The sequence below is a fragment of the Eubalaena glacialis genome, chromosome 1, assembly GCF_028564815.1.
Source record: "Eubalaena glacialis isolate mEubGla1 chromosome 1, mEubGla1.1.hap2.+ XY, whole genome shotgun sequence".
Lineage (NCBI taxonomy): Eukaryota > Metazoa > Chordata > Mammalia > Artiodactyla > Balaenidae > Eubalaena > Eubalaena glacialis.
In genome coordinates, this window is record NC_083716.1 from 48,015,295 (window position 1) to 48,033,713 (window position 18,419).

General features: G+C 36.8%; 1 protein-coding gene across 6 annotated transcripts in view; it reads left to right on the top strand.

Moving 5' to 3' along the window:
• Positions 1-18,419, top strand: part of PARG (poly(ADP-ribose) glycohydrolase) — a 110,264-nt gene that overhangs the window by 50,459 nt on the left and 41,386 nt on the right. For all 6 annotated transcript variants that reach the window (XM_061196151.1, XM_061196125.1, XM_061196170.1 and 3 more), the window contains 4 exons: positions 105-197; positions 6,173-6,330; positions 13,583-13,662; positions 17,918-17,978. In XM_061196151.1, the coding sequence (XP_061052134.1) occupies positions 105-197; positions 6,173-6,330; positions 13,583-13,662; positions 17,918-17,978 (392 nt within the window). The remainder of the gene's footprint in view (positions 1-104; positions 198-6,172; positions 6,331-13,582; positions 13,663-17,917; positions 17,979-18,419) is intronic.

The following is an 18,419-nucleotide window of genomic DNA, read 5'->3' on the forward strand; positions in this document are numbered from 1 at the left end:
TGCCTTCTTATGGGATCCTATATAAGCAGATATGTAATTTAATTTTAATAACAAATATTTGTTCATTGGTTATTATTCACTAATAACATTTTATTGGTTTTCAGGTACTAGAAGAAGCAGAAGCTCAACACTTATATCAGTCCATTTTGCCTGATATGGTGAAAATTGCACTCTGTCTGCCAAATATTTGCACCCAGGTTGGTGGAAATAACTTCTTCCTCAGTAGCTTTCTTGAGACTCACAGTTGAATTTCGTTTAAACTCTAATTGTCAAGGTCAAACAGAGAGATGGGAAGCAGTTTTTGCCAGAGTATGCTGATTTTGCTATACTAAGGAAAAGGTTAGAGGCTACAGAGAACACTGCGAGTGGACATTAAAAATGCAGCATTCAGTTTCTGAGCTTCAGTTTACAGTGTTGATGTTTGCTTACTCATACTACTTTTTCTCTTTTTTTAAAACAATCTCTGACTTTCAAAAAAGGATAGTCATTATTTCAAAGCATACTAATGGATTTAGAACATTTTATCTTCAAAATGGCTTAATACCTACTCCTTCCTCCCCTCTCCCCCAAAGTAGTGAGTTCATGATACATTCTTAACTTTTCATAACTTTTAAAAATAAAAGAAAGAATCTGGTATTATTTTGTTTTGTGTGGGAGTGTATTATTTATTTATTTATTTATTTATTTATTTATTTTTAAAATTTTATTTATATATTTATTTTTGGCTGTGTTGGGTCTTTGTTGCTGCACGCGAGCTTTCTCCAGTTGCCGCGAGCGGGGGCCACTCTTCATTGCGGTGTGCGGGCCTCTCACTGCGGTGGCCTCCCCCGTTGAGGAGCACGGGCTCTAGGCGTGCGGGCTTTAGTAGTTGCGGCACGCGGGCTCTAGAGCGCAGGCTCAGCAGTTGTGGTGCACGGGCTTTGTTGCTCTGTGGCATGTGGGATCCTCCAGGACCAGGGCTCGAACCCGTGTCCCCTGCATTGGCAGGCAGACTCTCAACCACTGTGCCACCAGGGAAGTCCTTAATTATTTATTGCTACATAACAAACTACCTCAAAATTTAGTGGTTTAAAACAGGAAACATTTATTATCTCAGTTTCTGTTGGGAATTTGGGAGCAGCTTAGCTGACTGGTTCTGGCTCGGGATCTCTCTTGTGGCTGCAGTCAGGGTGTTGGCCAGGGCTGCAGTCATCTGAAGGTTTGACTGAAGCTGGAGAGCCACTTCTCAGTTGGCTCACTCACATGGCTGCTGGCAGAAGGCCTCAGTTCCTTGCTGTGGGGCTCTCTGTAGGCTGATTGGGTATCCTCATGACATGGTTGCTAACTTCCCCAGAAAAAGCCACCCAAAGGAGAGAGACAGGAAGAGGCAGTGCCTTTTTGACCTCATTTCTGAACACACACACTATCGCTTTCACTGTTCTTTCTCTGCATTAGAATTTAGTCCCTAAATCTAGCTCATACTCAAGGAAAGGATAATTAGACTCTGCCTCTCAAGGGGGTAGAGTATCAAAGAATTTGTAGATGTAATTATAAGAGGTTGTTGGTTTGTTCTTCATAATTTTTTTCCTGTGTTTCTTGCAACAGCAGCTTGAATTCGCCTCTGTCATTTATTTCTGGGGCAAGCCCCCTGGCTGCATGGATGCTAGCCAGGTTTCTGCTAACACTGTTGATCCACAGGGGCCCTAGGGACATTTTGGGCGGAGCAATTTCTGAATGTGTAGGATGGTCCCACACATTGCAGTCTATCATTGGAACAGCACAAAAAACACAAGCATAGTCATTGGGGCAACCAAAAGCCATGTCCAAATGCTTGAGTCCAGATGTTGAGAACCACTGAATGTTTTTGCGTGTGCCATATTTGTTAGCATTATACTGTGATATTTCCAATTTTAGGTAACTGTAATTTCACCTCATTAATTCATTGTGTCTGAAATAAGTTTTTCTATTGGACAGAGAAAACATATTTTAAAACTCAACTTCTTGTTGTTTATGTTGGAAGTTATTTGCTTGCTTATGTTTCATGTTCATTCTTTTCTCTTTTTCTCCTTGCTTTTTTCCTTATGTAGTAAAATTTCTCACTACCTCTTAGGTTCTGCCCCTTGTGAAGCCTTTCCTACCTCTCCCAGCCAAAGTTTATCACTCCTGTAGCACTCGAATTATACTTATTAGCACATTATTTTGTAATTTATGTTTTTATATGTCTCCTCCCCTAGATTATATTCTCCCTGAAGGGAGATCATCTTTGTGTCCCCAGGTCTAACATAGTGCTTAATTAAGTGCTTTTTTAATGCACTGTAGTTCATAATTAACCAAATATAGCCTTTAGATAGGAATCACTTTCTCCTCTTCTCTTCCCTTCATGCTTTAGAGAGAAGGTTTCCCTATTGTACTTAATGAGATATGTATTCAAAAGCACCCAAGTTTATAATCTATAACAAGTCAGTGGGTGGAACCAAAATCAGATTCATGGCTCCCATCTCTTTTTCCTGGCTTAAAACAGCTTTGTCCTTCCATTAGTGTACTAATGGTAAAACATTTTAATTTTGTCCTCTGCCCTCGACTAAAAGGTAAATCTCTGCTGTGAAAGTTAACATTTCAATTTGTTATCGAAATATATCTTTGGCAAGTTAAATTGCGTATGTTGTTATTTAATGATTTATCATATTAATGTTCTCTAGGCCAAATATAAAAGGTAAATTTTAGATTTATAAAAATGAAATTAAAGGAAACAAATTTTGGACATGAACTTTTTGAAAGATCTTCATTCATGTTTTTTTAAATTAATTCATTTTTTATACAGCAGGTCCTTATTAGTTATCTATTTTATACATATTAGTGTATATATGTCAATCCCAATCTCCCAATTCATCCCACCCCCCCACTCCTTTCCCCCCAGGTGTCCATACGTTTGTTCGCTACATCTGTGTCTCTATTTCTGCCTTGCAAATTGGTTCATCTGTGCCATTTTTCTAGATTCCACATATATGCGTTAATATATGATATTTGTTTTCCTATTTCTGACTTCACTCTGTATGACAGTCTCTAGGTCCATCCACATCTCTACAGATGACCCAATTTCGTTCCTTTTTATGGCTAATATTCCACTGTATATATTTACCACATCTTCTTTATCCATTCGTCTGTCGATGGGCATTTAGGTTGCTTCCATGACCTGGCTATTGTAAATAGTGCTGCAATGAACATTCGGGTGCATGTGTCTTTTTTAATTATGGTTTTCTCAGGGTATATGCCCAGTAGTGGGATTGCTGGGCCATATGGTAATTCTATTTTTAGTTTTTTAAGGAACCTCCATATTGTTCTCCATAGTGGCTGGATCAGTTTACATTCCCACCAGCAGTGCAAGAGGGTTCCCTTTTCTCCACACCCTCTCCAGCATTTGCTGTCTGTAGATTTTCTGAAGATGCCCATTCTAACTGGTGTGAGGTGATACCTCATTGTAGTTTGGATTTGCATTTTTCTAATAATTAGTGATGTTGAGCAGCTTTTCATGTGCCTCTTGGCCATCTGTATGTCTTCTTTGGAGAAATGTCTATTTAGGTCTTCTGCCCATTTTTGGATTGGGTTGTTTGTTTCTTTAATATTGAGCTGCATGAGCTGTTTATATATTTTGGAGATTAATCCTTTGTCCATTGATTCGTTTGCAAATATTTTCTCCCATTCTGAGGGTTGTCTTTTCGTCTTGTTTGTGGTTTCCTTTGCTGTGCAAAAGTTTTGAAGTTTCATTAGGTCCCATTTGTTTATTTTTGTTTTTATTTCCATTACTCTAGGAGGTGGATCAAAAAAGATCTTGCTGTGATTTATGTCAAAGAGTGTTCTTCCAATGTTTTCCTCTAAGAGTTTTATAGTGTCCGGTCTTACATTTAGGTCTCGAATCCATTTTGAGTTTATTTTTGTGTATGGTGTTAGGGAGTGTTCTAATTTCATTCTTTTCCATGTAGCTGTCCAGTTTTCCCAGCACCACTTATTGAAGAGACTCTCTTTTCTCCATTGTATATCCTTGCCTCCTTTGTCATAGATTAGTTGACCATAGGTGTGTGGGTTTAACTCTGGGCTTTCTGTCCTGTTCCATTGATCTATATTTCTGTTTTTGTGCCAGTACTATATTGTCTTGATGACTGTAGCTTTGTAGTGTAGTCTGAAGTCAGGGAGTCTGATTCTTCCAGCTCCGTATTTTTCCCTCAAGATTGCTTTGGCTATTAGGGGTCTTTTGTGTCTTCATACAAATTTTAAGATTTTTTTGTTCAAGTTCTGTAAAAATTGCCATTGGTAATTTGATAGGGATTGCATTGAATCTGTAGATTGCTTTCGGTATGGTCATTTTCACAATATTGATTCTTCCAATCTAAGAACATGGTATATCTCTCCATCTGTTTGTGTCATCTTTGATTTCTTTCATCAGTGTCTTATAGTTTTCTGAGTACAGGTCTTTTACCTCCTTAGGTAGGTTTATTCCTAGGTATTTTATTCTTTTTGTTGCAAGGGTGAATGGGATTGTTTCCATAATTTCTCTTTCTGATGAGAGGTCTTCATTCATGTTAACCAGTGTCTTATTTTACCTAGCTGAGTGCTCGATGATAAGATTTACATCCTCTAGGTTTCCCCAAGTATTAGCTTTCAGGCATTTCTCCTCACCAGGAGAACAAATAACTTATTATATTTTAAAGTATACTTATTTAGTTATTTGGGAAACAAGAAATATTTGTGTTTAAAGTCCATTAAGCCCAAAATCATTTTTGTGGATAACCTGGTAAATGGTAGTTAAAAACTCATTTCTTACTAAAACTAAGGAACAGTGTGCTTTAAGCCATTGATACTTTGTCACCTTTTCTAAACTCATGGCTGGGCTGTAAATAAATGTATAGGAAGGAAAATGAAGATCAATATGAGCTCTCTATTGCTTCATTCTTAGAACTGGTGTTTGCTAAGGCCTAAAAGGAGAAAATTTTGGATACCCTAGTGAAAATAAATTCTTGATATTTCCTGTTTGTTTACTTTTGTATTTTCCCAAGACAAATAGTTGAACTGCAAGTTTAGCATTTTCTTTTTCTAGCAAACTCTTATTCTAGCAGTGATGTATGTTTTCTGTTACTTAGAGAAAAGCTAATTGTTATAGTTGATTTGTCTTGCCTGCCTTTCCTCAGTTTCGTTTTGAGTGTTGATTCCTGAGATATGATCAGGACAGTTCTCTATGCATACTGTTTTGAATTAAAGTAGATATCAAGGATTCTTAGTTCTGGGTCTTATTAAAGGGAATAGGAAAAGCATCTCTAAATACTATGTTGGAGCATTTTGAAATTTAACAACTGATATGTAAATTGGCAGTTGGTCTTTGGCTTTCCCAGCATGTCTTTAAAAAACATACAGTTTAAACATTTAAAATAGAATACAGCTCACTGAACACAGTACTCAGGTCCTGTGGAATATACTAAAAATAAAAGGTTAGTCAATTTGGGTTTGGTATAACTTGAAGACATTTCAGACGTAAAAAACTTGAGGGAGAAATGTCCTGCATCTTCCTTTACTTGAAATGATTATGTAGGAAATGCCTATATTCTTACAGGTTATACATAAATAAGTCTGTGTACACGTGTTCTATTAATTGCCTTAATAAAATTAGATTTGGGTCGTATAAATTGTCAATGAGAAGTGTGATTCAAAATTAGAAGGAAAAGACTTATTTATTGAATTATTTTCCTTAGATCATTTTCTTTAAGACTGAAATAGAGAAATTGCTCTGTCCAATAATCTTTAATATAAGTGAGAACAAAATTTAGCATATGCAGTAGTAGCTAAACTCAACATTACATTTTTCTGTTCCATCCTTTGTTTTAATTTTTCATTACATGTGTAATGTGTTTTTATTTCTTACTTGCTAAAGGAATCTCGTTTTTCACTAATACAAGTAATGTTTTGTGTTCTCTTCACTATCATTATTATTGATTAGAAATCTGCACTTTGTCAAACAAGTACATTTTCCCAATCATCCTTGATGAACTGCTCTTGACTTCAACAGTATTGCTGATTTAAGGATTCAAGAGTGGCCTGAAATTATTCCTACCTTAATTTAGCAAATGCAATTTGGTGCCTCTGCTTTTGAAATTGCTAAACTAATTATTGCTCTTCTTGTCTGTATTTGTGTTTCCTCTATCAGCCAATACCGCTCCTGAAACAGAAGATGAATCATTCCATCACAATGTCACAGGAACAGATTGCTAGTCTTTTAGCTAATGCTTTCTTCTGCACGTTTCCACGGCGCAATGCTAAGATGAAATCGGAGTATTCTAGTTATCCAGATATTAACTTCAATCGGTATGTTTTCAGCGAACACCTTTTTAACATTAAAATAGAGAAGGTTGGCATTGAGTGATTTGCCAAACATTTTATGTACAATTATCTAATTTAATCTTTACAATACAGTGAGTTAAGTGATATTTTTCCTATTTTGCAGGCAAGGTAATTAAAGTTCATGGTTAACAAAACTTGCTTTGGGTCCAGGAGCCAGTAAGTCACAGAGCTAAAGTTTAGTCTCAGGTCTGTCTTACTCCAAGGCACATGTTCTTTCCACCCTGTCAGGTTGTCCTCCTCCTCTATGTGCCCTGAATTCCTTATGCCTGTTTGGTGTGATTATTTAGTCACAGAACATTTGTTGTACATTATATTCTTTGTATGCTGAAATAATGTTAAAGCTGGAGTACGAGTACTCCTTTCTGTAAAGTGTGAGTTTAGAGTCATGAGACTGACTGTCTTATGAGACTTGAAAATACAGTTCTTAACACAAAAAGCAAAAGTGAAAGTTGACTTTGACTTTTTATAGACATGATTAATTTATTAATCTAATATTTTTTAAAAGGAAGACAAAATAATTTTTAAATTACTTGATTAAAGTAATGTATTGTGAAGGTTGATAAAGTTTTAGATTCTAGCCATTTCCCCACATTATTACTTTCTCCATCATTTACACAAACAAAAACATTGTAAAATCTTCTTGGCAAATGAATATCGTTTTTTTCCTCCCTCCAGCCCCCCCTTCACCCCCCATCTCTGTTTTTCACCTGAGAATTATCTTTATGGGATCTGTGAGTAAAATGTGAGTTTTTTCCTCCTAATGTCAGGAGCGGGCCTTCAGAAAATTGTTCCAGTATATGCTCCTCTTTCCCAGTAGACTGTGTGTAATGTCCTCCTCCATTACCTCCCTCTAATCCCCATCTCCTGCCTCTGAGGGGTGGGGCAGTGTGGACAGGGTACAGAGAAGGAGATGTAGTGATGGAGCAAAGTCACATGACTTTGCTCAAAGTTGACAAAGTTCTGTTTACCGTTCTGTTTTTGTGTTCAAAGTTGATTGGTGTGGTAATGCCACTTATTTTAGTTTACCTTTTTAATGTTGTCTCGTTAAAAACTTTATTTCTAATGAATTTTAGATGTGTAAAAAAGTTGCAGACATAGTACTGAGAGTTCCTGAATACAACTCTCCTAACTTCCCCTTATGTTAATATTACTATGTAACCATACTTTGTAACCATAGTAAAGTTATCAAAACCAGGAAATCAACATTGGTATAATACTGTTAACTGAACTACAGACCTTATTTGAATTCCAACAGTTTTTGTACTGTATTTTTCTGTTCCAGAATCCTCCCAGTATCCCACACTGTGTTTACAGTAGTCCCCCCCTTTTTTAAAGACCATTTATTTAATTTTTTTTTTTAATTTTTATATTTATTTATTTATTTGGTTGTGTGGGTGTTAGTTGCAGCAGGCGGGCTCCTTAGTTGCGGCTCCAGGGCTCCTTAGTTGCAGCATGTGGTCTCCTTAGTTGTGGCGTGTGGGCTCCTTAGTTGTGGCATGCAGACTCTTAGTTGCGGCATGCATGTGGGATCTAGTTCCCTGACCAGGGATTGAACCTGGGCCCACTGCATTGGGAGCGCGGAGTCTTATCCACTGCACCACCAGGGAAGTCCCTACAGTAGTCCCTTCTTATCTGTGGCTCGCTTTCCATTGTTTCAGTTACCTACAGTCAACCACAGTCTGAAAATATTAAATGGAGAATTCCAAACAATTCATAAGTTTTAAATTGCACACCATTCTCAGTAGCATGATGGACTCTTGTACCGTCCCACTCCTTCCCATCCAGGACATGAATCATCCCTTTGTCCAGCGTATCCCACCTGTTAGTCACTTAGTAGCCTGTCTTGGTTATCAGATCAGCTGTTGAGGCATCACAGTGCTTGTGTTCAAGTAACCCTTATTTTACTTAATAATGGACCCCAAGCACATGAGTAGTGATGATGGCAGTTGGGATATGACAAAGAAAAGCTGTAAAGTGCTTCTATCCATGGAATTAAGAAGAAGGAAAAAGAAATTTGTGGTAGTTTTGCTGTTACACCTCAAACTGCACAAGTTATGGCCAATGTGTGTGATAAGTGCTTAGTTAAGATGGAAAAGGCATTAAATATGTACAATAGGATATTTTGAAAGCTAGAGACCACATTCACATAACTTTTATTACAGTATATTATTATAATTGTTCTACTTTATTATTAGTTATTGTTGTTGTTAATGTCTTACTGTGCCTAACTTATAAATTAAACTTTATCATTAGGTATATATCTATAGAGAAAAACATAGTATACATACTATAAACATAGTATATAGGGTTCCATATTGTCCAAGGTTTCAGGCAGCCACCGGGGAGTCTTGGATTTCCTACAGGTAAGGGGGGACTACTGTAGTTTTCTAAGTCTCCTCTACCCTGTTATTTAGTTTTTCCTTTTCTTTCATGACTTTGACACTTTTGAAGACTACTCATCAGTTATTTTGTAGTATGTTCTTCAGTCTGGGTTTGACTGACATTATTTTCACAAGTGGAGTGAGGTCACTGAATTTTTGACAGAAATAGCAGAGAACTGATGTTGTGTCCTTTTCTGTGCATCATATCAGTGGGCTCTTTTTTTAAAAAAATAAAAAAATAAATAATTTTGTTTATTTATTTACTTATTTTTGGCTGTGTTGGGTCTTTGTTGCTGTGCGCGGGCTTTTCTCTGGTTGGGGCGAGCGGGGGCTACTCTTCATTGCGGTGCGTGGGCTTCTCGTTGCGGTGGCTTCTCTTGTTGCAGAGCATGGGCTCTAGGCACACGGGCTTCAGTAGTTGTGGCACGTGGGCTCAGTAGTTGTGGCTCATGGGCTCTAGAGCGCAGGCTCAGTAGTTGTGGCGCACGGGCTTAGTTGTTCCGCGGCATGTGGCATCTTCCTGGACCAGGGTTCGAACCCGTGTCTGCTGCGTTGGCAGGTGGATTCTTAACCCCTGCGCCACCAGGGAAGCCTCTTTTTGAATGAATCAGATTAATAGTTTTTTACATCATAGGTAGTCAGAAATTAGAATTATCCCTAGAAATAATCCTTGATCTGTAAGAATTATTTCCAGTCCAGAATGACCATGAGGGATTTAAGCTTGCAGTATCCCGGTAGCATTTTTACCAAATAAGAGTTTAAGTAGGTCTGTTGAAGATTTGAAACCAGGCATGCTCTTGTCTTCCTGGCTGATGGATGTTCTTTTGGTCACCAGAACACTGAAAATTAATTAAGGCAGGTGAAACCTGTGGTAGTTTCCACAGTTGTTTTAGGGAATCCTCAGCAGTCAGGATGTCTGCACTTGTCTCTCAGTGAGATGAGTGTGTTTTCATAAGCTGAAAACAGCCAACAGCCACAACTATTCGCGATCATTGATGCTGTCTATTGGCAGCTCACTTTGATTCTATCTCTGGAAGTTTCTAGTTGGGAAGCTTCTATACTAATAGGTTCAGTGAGAGTAAATGACCTGTAGCAGAAGTGGGACTTGAACACTGTCTTCTGTTCAAACTCATTGCTGTTTCGTTATGTCTCACTTCTTCTCAAGAGCAAAATGTTCTGCGTGCACTCCAGAAATGAAAAACAACCAATAGTTCCCATTTTTCGTGTGGCTTATGAAATATCAACTACCTAATTTGATGAGCCATTTGGTAAGCAGATTATGGAGCATTTTGTTGTTGTCATGTTTTCTTTTTTGCATAATTGCTGTTTATAGTTTCTGCCAGTTAGGAGTTGTGTGTGTGTGTGAGTGTATTTAGTCTCAAAAGGCTAGCCAGTTGATTGAATAAGAAAAATGGTAAGAGTTTGTGGTGGCAGGCTGACGTCAATAAATTGAATAAGTCTTCCCTTTTTTATTTATCGTTGTGTTCTTCCAGCCCTGCTTAGTTATGTTAAATACCCCTGACCTTTTCCCCTGCTTGCCTTTCAGGGCCTAAACATTCTTATAAAGGCTTCCAATGTGATTAGCATCGATGCTTCTGAGATTGCTTAGAAACTGATGGTCAGAGATTAATTGTGGGTTGCAGCAGTGGTCAGCCCAGGAGACTTTTACATCTGTCTCTTCCATGGATTGAAAATGCTGTCAGGGCCATATGGCACAGTGCTTCACAGAAAAGCCAAGAATGACTTTCTGGCTGGGTTCCGGATTATCATTTGCTTCCACTTTAAAGTGGAGGTTATAGTGCTTTAGGTTTGATTTACTGTATACTAATAGGATTAATCCTTAACTTGAAATCACATGGGAGTGTGTGTGTGTCTAGAATCCAATTCTAGTAATGTTATCAGTATTCCATTCAGGGAAAGATTTTATTAAACTATGTTTCTCTTTATATGTATGGAAAGAAAAACACCAGTTAATAAGTAGCTGACCCTTGATTGACTTATTCCCTTGAAAATAAAAGTTTTGTTTAGAACAAGAGTGAGGTTGCCTAACTGGCTTTTTCTGTTTATTTTCTTTAATAATCTGTAATTATCATTCGGTTAAATGCTAATATGTCTTCCCTACGTGTGGAGGGGTTATTATGGCCTAGTTTATGTGCATGTTTACATGCACGCCTGCTGACTCAAAATATGCCTTCAAATATACATACCCAGGGATCCAGGGACTTCCCTGGCGGTCCAGTGGTTAAGACTCCATGCTTCTACTGCAGGGGGTGCGTGTTCGATCCATGGTCTTGAAACAGATCCCACATGCCGTGCAGCATGGCCAAAAAAAAAAAAAAAAAATACCCAGGACTTGAAAATCTAAATTAACAACAACAACAAAAAATGGTGTTGAGGAGTTAAAAAAAATTGGATGGTGCTTGATTATTATGAGAAGGTCTATTCTCTCTGAGTCTCTGTCTTTTTCTGTTTGTCTCTCTGAGTGTCTTTCTCTGCGAGTTTCTGTCTCTCATACCCTCCTTCTGTCTTCAACCTAACTTCTGTCTCTTTCTCTTCTGTCTTGCCAGCCCCATCTTTCTGTCTCTTCCTTTCTCGGGCTCTGTCCTCAGTCCCTTTGTCTATCTCCCTCCCGCCACCCCCCCCACCTCCCACCGCCACCCCAAGCTGTCCTTCAGATAGTACATCGCTCTTGTGGCTTTCTCTCATGCAGATTGCCTGTGTTTTTATGTTATTTTCACTTGCTTCCATACCAGAATAACTCATTTTATTTAGGTGGCTATTCGTGGTACTTTAAAATTTTACAAAGTGAAATCTGAGAATTGATGCAAAGGTTTTAAACCTGCTTCATCTTGCCTAATTTTCTACCTCCCTGTTGCGTCCCAGACCCCACCCCACACACACTTCTCCATCAGGAAGATGGAAAGCATATATGGTTGCATAGTGATTTGAAATTAGACTTGGAACAATGAAGAAAGAGAATGCATTGAGATTCTGCTTGATTTGTACCTATAAGATTTGGACCTGTAAAATAAACACTAATGCTCATTTGTAGTGGGTGATAATAACAGCCATATCATCTTTCCAGGAAAGTCCATATTGCTAAGGTAATAAATATGTAGTCCCAAGAGTCTCCTAAGGTTAATAATTTGCCATCATGGTTATTAAATATGTTAACTTTTACGTGATTTTATAAATAAATGATCACATGCTGAAGCTAGGGATGCTTTTTACGTTTGGGGGAATTATTTCTTGAGGGCAATAGCCATTTTCACTCACTATGCAACAGTTCTACGGAAGAGGAACTTTTTCCCCTTAATTGAGTTGTATAGTAAGTACATCAGTTCATCTCTAAAAAAAGGTGATAGCTGCCTTTATATTTATCCTGATTCCCTCTACTAAGTAGTAAACCTAGAAAGGGATTTTGCAATGGATCCCAAGGTATTCATTCGGTAAATCATATTTATTTGATACAGGATGTTTAATTAAACTGCCAAGTGGCTTCTTCATTTTGACTGTCATTTTGATTTAAACAAGCTCTATTCTGGCTGACATTTTGCAGAAGAAACCGAACTGAAACCTGTGTTCTCAAAGATTCTTTCTTTCAGCAGGCAGCTGGATTTTAAGAGTATTTGTTATAAACATTTTAGAAAATACAGTCTTTTAGATGAGAAAAAATTTTCACACAGGCACTCAAACTACTTCTAAACATTAATTAGATTTCAGATTTTGTTAAAATGCTTTCTGACATTTAGCATTCTTTTCAGGAAATAAGTATTCATGTAAATTGTTTTCTCAGAAATTGACCCTGAATAAAGAATTTCAGATCATTGGAAACAGGATCATTTGAAATCTACATTTCCTTCCCTTTTCCTAATTCATTTCATTTGCTCAATAGGATTTTCTCATAGAATTAACTTTTCCCTCTCTGCATAGTTACATAAGCTTGTTTTTCTAATCATGAAAAATTTTACCCATTTCGGCACTTATTAAAGTGGACTTTTACTTGAAGGGTTTCTGGTTTTAGAGCAAGAGTATATGACTAGAAGCAGATGACTAATACTTCATCGTTTATAGCCACAGAATTTCTTTGCAATTTTTAAATGCCTTTGTAAAGCTAGATCTTGTGCCTGAAAGCATGCTTTTGTGTTAGAAATCTTTTGGTGAACTACTTACTCAGGTCATATGCTTTCAAAGCCTTGCTTTTCTTTCCTCAGGATAAATTGCATTATGTGTTACCAATAACAATGCCATGTCATTTCAAAGAAAACTAAAGTAGTGCAAGCCCAGGTTGCTGGAAACTGGATGACATAGGGTAGGCATTGTTTTGGTTACCATACAAAGGGTATATGTGTTTAATCACCAAGGATTGGTCAGTCCGCCAGTATCTTGTCATACCTGCTTGTTGTCCTAGCCGCACCCCACCCCCAAACAGTCATGCGGATTTTTTTTCAGATACCATTTTCGTTCAATCATTCAACTACCTGGTAATATTATGAATTATATATAGTATTTGCCATGATCAAGCATTAACTCACTGGCCTAATTGACTTTGGGGGACCAGATGGTGCCCCACAGAAAGATAGACTGGAGGAACGTTGTTGTTAGAGAGTGCCATCTGACATGAACAACTTTGAAGAAGCCTGGTTCTAGTTGGTCTCAGTCCTCTCCAGATGCTGTTTGAATCCAAACAGTTTCCCAGTTTTCTGTCGTTACAGAATTGCCTTCTGGAAGAATTGCTTCTTTTATTACTTGGTAGCAGTATAGATTTAGTTTTTTGTGAATCATTAAGGCATTTAGAATCATCCTTACCCTCTTTTATTTTCGATCTCTTTCAGGTTGTTTGAAGGACGTTCATCAAGGAAACCAGAGAAGCTTAAAACACTCTTCTGCTACTTTAGAAGAGTCACAGAGAAAAGTACATTCCTTTCATTCTTACTGTAATTTTTGTCACTGAGGGGGACAGTTCAGACAGGTCAAAAACATTTTGTGTTTAAAGTACACTTTCCTGCCCAAACCACGTTAAAACAATAATAATTCAATATCTAGATTTTATGCATTTGTTGTGTGTATACGTAAAAGTGTGCTATGAATGTGTGTGGGTTTTATATACTCTGAAATTAGACTAGCGTAACATACGCTAATGGATGTTCATGAATAAAAATAGTAAATTAATACTTTCAAAAGAAAGTATATTGACTGGGAGATACATTTTAGGTATTCTTTATTTAAAGAAACAATTGACTATTACAATTAGTTTATTTGCAGAGGTTAACCAGTTCATTGCCTTCCTACCCATCCCTCTCTTTTGTGCCTCCTTTATGCCCTTTGTAGAGTTCTTATAAAACAGTGTTTGTACTTAGAGTTTACATTGTCTTTCTTCCTCTGTTGGACCTCAGCCATCTTCTTTTCCCAGGGGCTAATCATAGCACCTGAGGCAGTAGTGGTAAATGTCTAGCCAATGCTGGTAGTGACCAGCTAATAATAGATGGGTGTTGCCACCCTTATCCTAGGAGCTGGGTGATCACAGACCCACAGACAAGTTTCTTAACATCTCTAAGCCTCAGTTTCTTCATCTGTAAAATAAAAGAATAATGATAACTTACCTCATAGGGTAGTTGTAAGTATTAAATCAGAAGTTACATGCTTAATAAATGTTAGCTATTATCATGGGTAGCCTTTCCTGCAAATCAATTATAAAGGAAACCAGAACATCTCAAAAGTTTGCTTTTGCTAAGTAGAACAGGTCAAGTGAAATGAGTTCTTTTCAGTTCTGGTTGTCGAAGTTGTGGGATTGTCTTAAAATACATCACTGAATTATTTTAAGGTCATTTTTCTCATATCCTTCCCTTAGTAAGTAATCTCACATCCTAGTGTACTTGGCATTCTTTTCCTTTTGAATGTATTGCTATTGGACATTGTTCAAATTTGGGGGAAAGAAATCAATGATTAGGATTTTGATAATTTAAGGGGAAAATTCATAGGCTTCTTTTGATAGAGGTTTATTTCTCTTTTTTTCTTGTTTTGTTTTTTTTGTTTGTTTTTGTTTATTTGGCTGCGTCGGGTCTTAATTGTGGCACGTGGATCTTTGTTGCGGCATGCAGGGAGTTATTTCTTAGCTTATCATTTTTAGTTTTGTGCTCTGTACTGAATGAAATAGTAAGAAAAGTGAAGGCTCACTGGGGCTTATGAGACATGAAACCTAATTAGAATTTGTACTAATTTGTTAGAAAGATGAGTATGTTTTTTGCTATTCTAAATCTAAATAGAATGAATTCCATTACTGTTTCTAAGTAATTCAGGGTTTACTTTTGTGTCCCTGAAGTCAAATCCTGCATGTCTGCTCTAAAAACCAACTTGCCTTTCCAAATTTTAGGATTTTAAATACTTTGAGAGAAAAAACTGAAATTTTGTTTTTTCAACTAGAAATTTATAAATCGTCATACATATTTTTTAAAAAAATATTTATTTATTTATCTGGCTGCTCTGGGTCTTTAGTTGCAGCACGTGGCATCTTTGGTTATGGCATGCAGGATCTTTGGTTGTGGCATGCGGGATCTTTAGTTGTGGCATGCAGGATCTTTAGCTGCAGCATGCGGGATCTAGTTCCCTGACCAGCGTTGAACACGGCCCCTGCATTGGGAGCACAGAGTCTTAACCACTGGACCACCAGGGAAGTCCCTAAATCATCATAACTATTGGGAATTAGGCTGAAAAACTAAATTGTAATTAGACATTTTATTTTCTTTTTCACTGTACATGGTAATTTACATTTTTAGGATGTAAAGCTACAGGCTTAAGGAGGAAATACTAAATAGAATAAAAGAGGTTTGCAATTTAATAATTACTTTCTATAGAAAGTTCTAGAGTCTACTGAATAGAAACTATAGAAACCTATTTAAAGTACCATATTTCATCAACTCTAGGACATGATATATGATAAGAAGTTTCATTATGTTAGGTACCACTACAAAGGAAAAAACTCTCAGGATGGGGAGTTGTAGGAGATATCTCTTACAAAGCTGGTATACCAGAGGTCTGTACCCTTAGTCTAAGAATAAGTGAGAAATTAACTTGGCCATGCAGAAAGGGGACAACAAAGAAACTGCAAGTGTCAACCTAGGTAGAGAGGGCGCCCAAAAAATCTTCCCTGAGAATTTGAACCACGAGCTGCAAGTCTGAGGTCTGAAGTCGTATTACCAGTGTGATCCACAGAAGCCTGCAATGGAAGATTTAATTCAGACTGATTTCAGGTTGGTGGTGGCCCCAGATGATGGTAGAAGCAGATGCACATCTTCTCTGGAAAAATTCAGCTTTAATGCAGACCAGTAGCAATGGCTAGATACCTTTGACTATGTGAGATATGTCCTAGTTTCTGGAACTTAATACATGAAAAATATGCTTTTTAGAATTGATAAAATATAATTTCATCAGGACCACCTTTTCAAGGATGTCAGTATATATTTTATATTTATAGTGAGGCTCTTGAGACTGAAAGATTTTAGAGAGCTTTCTGAATTATTTTCAATATAATTTTAGATAAAACTATCTTATAAATGGAATATTTAAAAAGTGATGGCTTGGGACTTCCCTGGTGGTCCAGTGGTTAAGACTGTGCACTTCCATTGCAGGGGGTGTGGGTTCAATCCCTAGTCAGGGAACTAAGATCCCACATGCTGTACGGTGTGGTGAAAAAATTTAAAAAAAAAAAGATTTAAAAAAAAAATTGGGTGATCTTAAAAAAAAAAGTGATGACTCATATGCAGTGTATATTGTGATTTTTATTAAAGGAAATATTTGATTAACCAAAATAACCTATTCTGGCGTGAAAGGTGCCTTTTTATGGAAGAAAGGTAGTAGGCATGTTCTCAAGGGTTTTTTTTTGTTATTAATTATATCTAAAGAGCCATGTTCTTCTGTCTTTTCTCTTGCTTTGCCAGAAATTTTCATTTTTTAATTTCTCTTGGTCTCTCCTAGTATATATGAGAGACATTTAATGTTCTTACTTTTCTGCTAAATTATTGAATGATGACACAGACATTAGTTTCCTATTAATAGAATTGCTTCTCTGGTGTTTGAATTATTTGACTTGTGAATTTTAACTATGCTATCCATTTGTCTTAAAGAAAGTTAGACATCTAAAGAATATTTTGTAACTCATTTTAACAAAATTCTGTTTTCTACTATAACTACTCCATATGATTTTTGAATTGTTGCTGCTTGTGACTGAGAGCAGAGAAATGTGGAATCATCCGAAGGAATGAAATGATTGCCAAGCTTTCACTGGGACTCTACCACCATTATCACTAATAGTTCCTGACATATCTCTCTCTGCTTAAGAGCATTTTTTTTTAAAAACAGAAGAAAACAGAAATGGCCTGGCCTTTTTAGTTTGTTCTTTGATTTGAATCAAACAAATTACTTTTGGCCAGCTGATTTATTTTTTGCTTTTGCCACTATTAAAAAAAAAAAAAAGTAAATCTAACAAAAAAGGATCTTATCCTTTAAAATTTACTGCATTTTGATCCTCTCATATCTGTTGCTACTGGAAAACCATGTCATCATTCTTCTCTAACCTCTTAGAATACAGTAATTCCTCCTTCTGGCAAAGGTGCCTTTAAATAGAGCACTTGCATATCGTCTAAGCCCTGGGTTTAGCTGTGTCAACCTCAAAGGACATGCCAACAATTTTCTTTTTTAATCTTAGACATATTATTTTATTATAAAACACATAAATGTGTATACATTTACCAGTCTTTAGGTGTAGGGTTAAGGCTTTTTTTTTTTTGAGGAGTTTACAAATTAAAATTTAGTTTGTCTTTGTCGTATAAGCTATATCCATTATGCATCTTTTTTTCCCCCAAGGATTTTTTAAAAATATATTCAGTTTGGAAAACTTAACCGAAAAGTACCAGCACGCAAATCCTACTGTCGTGCTGTTTTCTGTATAGTTTTGTGTCTTAGGGAGGGCTTATTTACTATTTTGTAGAAAGAATCCCTATTGTAAGGATAAGATTATTTTAAATCAATCTTCTGTTGTATTCCAGCACCAGGCTTTGTTTTTCCTGATTAGCTTTACAGGCAGTGTTAGACCCATTCTTTTACTGAATATATATAGTCTTTTCAAACTCAGTACTTATTTTGGGTGTGTTTCTCTTTTATTGCTTTTGTAGAACCTACTGGGTTGGTGACATTTACAAGACAGAGTCTTGAAGATTTTCCAGAGTGGGAAAGGTAATAATAATGTAAATAATCCAGGAATCTTAGAATTAGAAGGACTCTTTCAGCATGAGATGATTGTATTTTACAGCCCCTGAAAAGATGGTTTCCCAACCTCCTAATTGCCCTAGTACCAGGGAGTTTCTTCTTAAAATGATCAGTTGATAGCTCTCATTGTTAGAAAGGTCATGCCTTTTGAATCAAAGTCTGCAACCCTTTCACTTCTACTCTTTTGCCTTAGTTTTGTCTTCTGAAACAAAGTCCTATTTAGAATTTAGGAGTTTTCTGTGTGAAGACACTAACACTAAACACCAATATTTAATGTTCCTCCTTACCCTTGGTTTTATGGTTAATGTTTGTATTTTATCTCTTTTCTTTCTGGAGGACAAGATTAGGAACTTTTTTTTTTTACTAAACTAAAATGTAAATCGTAATTACTTAGTATTTGTCTGAGTG